At 41.9% G+C, this 7,020-nt stretch overlaps 1 protein-coding gene across 1 annotated transcript; it reads left to right on the top strand.

Moving 5' to 3' along the window:
- The first annotated feature begins 865 nt into the window (after positions 1-865).
- Positions 866-4,896, top strand: LOC123937903 (beclin-2-like). Its single transcript, XM_045998719.1, is given in 3 exon segments — positions 866-3,177; positions 3,179-3,631; positions 3,633-4,896. Coding segments are annotated over 3 exon segments (1,347 nt in total). The 5' UTR covers positions 866-2,886; the 3' UTR covers positions 4,236-4,896.
- The last annotated feature ends 2,124 nt before the right edge of the window (positions 4,897-7,020 follow it).

The raw sequence follows: 7,020 nt of genomic DNA, 5'->3' as shown, positions 1-7,020 counted from the left end.
CGACAGTCAGACTTGCCTACTCTTTGCCAAAAATCCCATCTGCTCTCCATCCTCAGTTTCTTCACACCCAACAGCATGTTCGTTAGCTCTAGGAACAAAGACAAAAACATTGCTATTTCAATCATCCTAGTCATGGTTTAAAAATGAATTTCATTTAACAGGTAAAGTTTTTCAAGTATTATTTTTCAATGTATCAGGCAGTTGTACAGATGTAAGGTTATAGAACATCAGCTTTTCTACCTCAATATATTTTTTTAAGATTTTATTTATTTATTTGACAGATATAGATCACAAGTGGGCAGAGAGGCAGGCAGAGAGAGAGAGAGGAGGAACCAGGCTCCCTGCTAAGCAGAGAGCCCAATACAGTGCTCGATCCCAGGACCCTGGGATCATGACCTGAGCCGAAGGCAGAGGCTTTAACCCACTGAGCCACACAGGCGCCCCTACTTCAATATTTTTTAATACATTCTCACTACTGTGTTAGGAAAATGGCACATAGCTGTATATAATCTTCCATTCCAAATATAATTATTTGTGCTATAGCTTTGTATATACTACTACTGAGCTAAAAATTTCTTTTATGAAGCACTTATTATGTTATGAAATATATTGGCAAAAACCAATTTATTGAAACTTTTAAAAAGAGGGAAGGATTCTACTGGCTTAGTACCTTAGAAAAAAATCAAATATTTGCTTATTTGTATTTGATAGTCTGTGGGCATTTTTTTTTTTTTTTAAGATTTTGTTTATTTGACAGAGATACAGTGAGAGAGGGAACACAAGCAGTGGGAGAGGGAGAGGTAGAAGCAGCCTTCCTGATGTGGGGCTTGATCCCGGAATTCCGGGATCATGACCTGAGGAGAAGGCAGATGCTTAACGACTGAGCCACCCAGATGCCCCTCTGTGGGCATTTTTAACTTTGGTCAATAACCAAAAAAATTTACTAAATTTTTCTATCACTTTGAAAATCCAGAAAAAAGCTTTCTGTAACCGTAGAAATAAGCAGGGTATTATTTAATTACAGGCAATTTCTATAAGCCTATATTGTCTAGTTTGCATTAAATTCTACTAAATATGAAAGAAATGGTACAAATTAAAATACTGTTTTTTGAATTGTCATTAAACAAAAATGGGATTACTGATGTCACCAAGACTTACCAGGTTATTTTGGTGTCCATGGAAGTACTATATGTAAAAGCAAAAACAGGTAGCAACCCAAATAAGCAATAATATGAGAATAATTGATTAAATAAAGCAGGTACTTCATCTACTGTATAAATTTTTAAAATGATAACTAGAAATATAGGGAGACAAAATAAGAAAATGATTATGATAAATACAATGTTAAGTGGAAAAGGCAGTTTATAAAAATTGAGGTACCTTATGGTTGCTATTCCAGAAGTCTTATATAAAACTGGAGTGATAGCTTTATGGAATGTTTTTGCCCTATTATCAAAATTTGTTGTAATTGTTATGTTGTCTGTCTAAATTTTAAGGGGAAAAGTGATCTCAGGTCATTCTCAAATACGATAGCAAATATTTGGCTAACACCAACTTGTAAATAAGTTTGAAAGCAGGCATTTTAGCCCCAAATGGTGAGGTAGGAGAGCCCAACTACATCCTTCCTCAAAGATCAACAATTAGCTATCCATGAACAAAAACAGCTCTGGAGTCTACTGAAGAAATTTTAGCAACACATTGGAACAAAAGACCCAAAAAAAACTGCATAAGATGAAAAGGAAGACAACTTCATTTCTCTGGCATCATCCCATCCCCCCAGTCAGCTTTGCTCAGGGTCAAGAGGAAATATCCTAGCTATAAAGAGTTCCTCTCACCAGGAAAGGAAGAGTGGGGTGAGCATCCAGCTTCCCCAGCCTTTTGGGGCATTCCATGAAGGTCCCACTGTGGTTTCATTCCACCTAGATGGGCAAAGCTGAGATATAGAGATGGCTAGGAACAAGGAATAAAAAATAGGTGCTACCAGTAGCAGCCACACAGCAGGAGTCATTGTGGTTCACCACCTGCTCTGCGGACAAACTCAGCATATTTCACCACTGAAGAAAGTAACAGCCAGTACATTCACTGGGGACACCCTTCAGATTTTACTAGCTTTTGTCCCACAGATATTTGCTTTCTATACCAACTGTCTGAGATGTTCCACTCCATGTACGCTCTACAGAACGTGGGAGCCACAGTGGTAACCAGCTCAGGACCCCACAGCTTTGCAAGTGAAGACGCAAGCCTAGACAATGGCAGCTAAAACCTATTACCATGCACCTCCTTACTTGCCCCTCTAGCTTTGCCCTTGCATGCTGCTAACCTGGCATTTGTCACCAGCCTCCAATGCAGTGTATATGCTCAGGGGAAGACTGTGCAGACAAGAGAGAACAGATCAATAACCAGGGCACTGACAGTTGCTTGTGGGTGTGGATCAGGCCCTGACCTGTCTGTTGATCTATAGCTATCCCCTCCAGTTGTGTCCTTATGCACCCCTGACCCAAGCCCTGTAACTGACCACAACCACAATGTGCAAAGCCAGAGGAGGTCACGCAGATAGGGAAAAGCATGCCAACAGACAGGGCCCTTGCAACTTCCACTGAGCCTGTAGTTGGCCTTGGCCCTAGTTCCTTACCTAGCCACTGCCATTATGTGTGTGTCTGCAACAGGACCCCACCATTACATAGGCACCTGCCGCTGGCACATGCAGCCAAGTGTGTACACACCACCAGCTCTGGCCACCACCACTGCTTGGCCTAGTCCCTAGCCACTGGATCTGGAGGCACTGCTAAGGACCCCAGCAGCCCTTGCAGCCACTACAAACCCACCATAGTGCTCACAAGGACCACACAGTTGCTGTGAATCTCAACAGTGGAGCAAAAAGACATTATGTCGAGCCAGAGGAAACTTGCAAATAGAGTAAGAGCCAAGGCCTCCACCATGTCTTCCATGCGCTTCATCTGCCAGGGCTTCTGGCAGCCCATGAAGTTGGATCAGTTCATGGGGACCTTGGATCCTGAGACCACCCAAGAATCTGCAGCTTCCACATTCACTTCAGCTCAGCAGGAGCCAGGAGAAACCCTGGAGCATGGCCCTCCCGCCAAGGCAGAGACAGACAGTGAAAAGCTGCAGGATGGTGCCTCCTGTTCTACCCACCCTGGCGATGGCAAGGTGTCAAGGGAACAGTTCTAACAAGTTCATCTTGCTTGGAAAGTTGGACTCTGCAAGAACACTCACTAACATCCAGAAGACTATTAGGGACATTTTTGACATCCTCACTGGTGAAAAAGATATGGACCACCTGCTTTGTGAGGACTGTACTGACAAATTTTTAGAACAGGTAGACATCCAACTCATTATAGAATCCGAGAACCAGAGCTACAAATATTGGATGGGGAGGATACGTGAGGAGGAGACAAAGACCCTGCAGGAAGAGCTGGAGGACCTGGAGCTGGAGGAGGCAAGGCTGGTCCAGGAGCTGAAGGAGGTGGAGAAGAACCAAGAAAGAATAGCAGAAGATCTTGAGGCAGCCTGGGCAGAGACCAAGATGCTGGACCAGCAGGATGAGCAGTACTGGAGGGACTACAGTTACTTGCAATGGCAGCAACGGGAACTGCAGAACGAGCTGAAGAGCAATGAAGAACCAGCTGAGACACGCCCAGATCCAGTGGGGCCGGCTGAAGAAGACCAGTGTCTTCAGTGCCACCTTTGAGATCAGGCATGATGGTCCTGTGGGCATCATCAACAGCTTCAGATTGGGCTGTCTCCCCACCACCCCTGTGAACTGGAAGGAGATTAACATGGCCTGGGGCCAGACAGCCTTGCTGCTCCTTACCCTGTCCAATAAGATAGGGCTGGAGTTTCAGAGGTATCAACTCATCCCCTGTGGAAACCGGTCCTATCTGAAGTCTTTAACAGATGACCCCATTGAGCTGCCATTGTTCTGTATCGCAGGACAGAAAACTTGCTCGCATGTCAAATTTGACCAGACAGTGATGGCTTTTTTGGACTGCATGCAGCAGTTCAAAGAAGAGGCGGAGAAAGCCAAGTGGGGCCTTTGCCTGCCCTACAGGATTCATGTGGAGAGTGGCCTAATGGAAGACTCTGGAAGCAGCGGTGAGTTCTATTCAATCAAGACCCACTTAAACACAGAGGTGCAGTGGACAAAGACACTCAAGCTCATGCTTATAAATTTTAAGTGTAGTCTCACTTGGGTCTCTTTAAGATACCAAGAATAACTTTCTCTTTTATAAGGGAGAGGGAGATTTTTTTTTGTTTAAAATATTTTATTTGAGAAAAATATCAGAAATTGTAAAATTGAAAGATATAACATGCTTATAATTTTAAAAATAAATGGCAACCCAAGCATTAATTGTTCAGAGCAAACCAAAAGCCATTACTATTTTTCCCTGCATGTCTTTGTCCTCCTTTCCTTGTACTTTCCTGTTCCCTCCTTCCCCACCTCAACAAACATCCAAAATGGCAGCAAAGATTGAATTACAAGATGACCAGATTAGATTTGTTACTGGTACAAAAAAAAGGATCAAGAGATGCTGAGGGAAAGCACTAGGGTCGGGCTGAGGGAAGGGGGTGGTGTGGAGAAAGCTAGAGTCTTCATAATGGTATTTGGGCCACTAATGTATGTAGAGGGAATTTTGCAGGGAGGGTGGATATTCAAAGATACTATGTTTTTGCAGCAGTGTGTAATGTAAACCCCTTCTTCATTCCTGAAAAGCTTTCAGTAAAATTCTATACGTTTTTCAGTGATTTAAAGGTGAGAAGTGTGTCTTATTGGGTTGTGCCCTTATGTTGAGACTGACCTGGTGGGGGTATGGCCAAAGAAGACTGGGAACATCTTGGCTGATAGGTCAATCCAATCATCAGTTGAGAGTCATCAGGTGAACCCTTACAGAGACCTGAAGATTTAAAAGAAGTCAGCAGGGGTGGGAGTGTCTAGGTGGCTCAGTTGGTTAGATGTCTGCCTTTGGCTCAGGTCATGATTTCAGGGTCCTGGGATTGAGCCCTGTGTTGGACTCCCTGCTTAGCAGAGAGTCTATGTCTTCCTCTGCTCCTCCCCTCAACTCGTGCTCTTGCAAGCTTGCTTGCTTTCAAATAAAATCTTCAAAAAAAAAAAAAAAAGACATTATGTCCTCCTTTGTCCCCCTAGACCTAGTGCCACTATACATTTGTGCATTTGGAACTCTGTGCCTCATATCCAGGGTGACAGTGTACTTACACCTACAAGTGGACGTCTTCTTTAATTCAAGTGAGTCCATAAAGTCTAGAAAAGGGAACTGTTTCTTCAAACACACAGACAACTACACAAGGCTATAAGGATCATGAAGAATTGGGGAAACATAACTCCACCAAAGGAAAAGAGTACAGTACTAGTAATGGACCCCAAAGAATGCAGATCACTTGACAAAACAAAAATGTGAAAACAACACACAGAACCTACTGGATGCTGCAAAAGCAGTTCTAAGTGGGAAGTTTATAGCCATAAATGCCTATATTAAGAAAAGAGAAAGATGTCAAATAAACCACCTAACTTTATACATCAAGATACTAGAAAAAGAAGGACTAGCCCAAAGTAAGCAGAAGAAAGATTTTTTTTTTTTTAATGCAGAAATAAATGAAATAGAGACCAGAAAAGCAGGGAGAAAAAAAAAAAATAGGGATGCCTGGGTGGTTCAGTTGGTTAAGCATCTGCCTTTGGCTCAGGTCATGATCCCAGGGTCTTGCTCAGCAGGGAGCCTGCCTTTTCCTCTCCCTCTTCATCTCCCTCTGCTGTTCCCTGTGCCTGTGCTCTCTTGTTCTCTCTCTGTCAAATAAACAAAATCTTTAAAAAATAAAAGTAAAAAATATCAGTGAAACCAAGGGCTGTTTTTTTCCTAAAAGGTAAGCAGAAGTGACAAATATTTAGCTAGATTAAGAAAAAAAGAGGGAAAACTCCAATGATTAAAATCAGAAATGAAAGACGAGCTATTATAACTGGTGCCAAGGGAATATGACGGATCTTAAGAGACTATAAGGAACATGCACTAACAAATGATAACCTAGAAAAAAGATACATTTTTAGAAACTTAAAACCTACCAAGACTGAATCAGGAAGAAGCAGAACATCTGAACAGACCCACAACGAGCAAAGAGACTGAATCAATAATATAAAATTATTTCTAATACATAAAACCCAGACCAAGTGATTTCACTGGAAAAGTCTACCAAACATTTAAAGAATACCAATCCTGGGGCGCCTGGGTGGCTCAGCGGGTTAAAGCCTCTGCCTTCAGCTCAGGTCATGATCCCGGGGTGCTGGGATCGAGCCCCGCATCGGGCTCTCTGCTTAGCGGGGAGCCTGCTTCCTCCTCTCTCTCTGCCTGCCTCTCTGCCTACTTGTAATCTCTATCTGTCAAATAAATAAACTTAAAAAAAAAAAAAAAAAAAAAAAAAAAAAAGAATACCAATCCTTCTCAATCTATTCCAAAAAATGGAAGAGAGGGCAACACTCTCAAACTCATTTTGCAATGTCAACATTACCCTGATACCAAAACCAAACAAGGATGTAATATGACAAGATCATTAATTACAGACCAATATCCCCGATGAACATAGATGCAAAGATCCCCCAAAATTAGCAAACTGGACTCAACAGAACATTAAAGGGATCCCAGACCATGACCAAATAGCATTTATCCCTGGGAAGTAAAAATAGTTCAAACTATGCAAATCAAAAAATGATATACCACATCAGCAGAATGAAAAATGGCTTTTTTGGACCTGACACCTAAGGGACAAGCAACAAAATAAATAATAAACAAGTGGGACTACCTGAAATGAAAAAGCTTTCGCACAACAAAAGAAATGGTTAACCAAATGAAAAGGCAACCTATGTACTGGGAGAAAATATTTGTAAATCATTTATCTGAAAATGTTTGTTAAACCACATATCCAAAATATACAGGGAATTCACACAACTCAATAGCAAAAACAAGCAAAACCAAAAAATATAATTTGATTAAAAAA

The sequence above is a fragment of the Meles meles genome, chromosome 3 (genome assembly GCF_922984935.1).
Source record: "Meles meles chromosome 3, mMelMel3.1 paternal haplotype, whole genome shotgun sequence".
Taxonomy (NCBI): domain Eukaryota; kingdom Metazoa; phylum Chordata; class Mammalia; order Carnivora; family Mustelidae; genus Meles; species Meles meles.
Note: the sequence above shows the minus strand (reverse complement) of the source record. Positions and strands in the feature narration are given on the sequence as shown.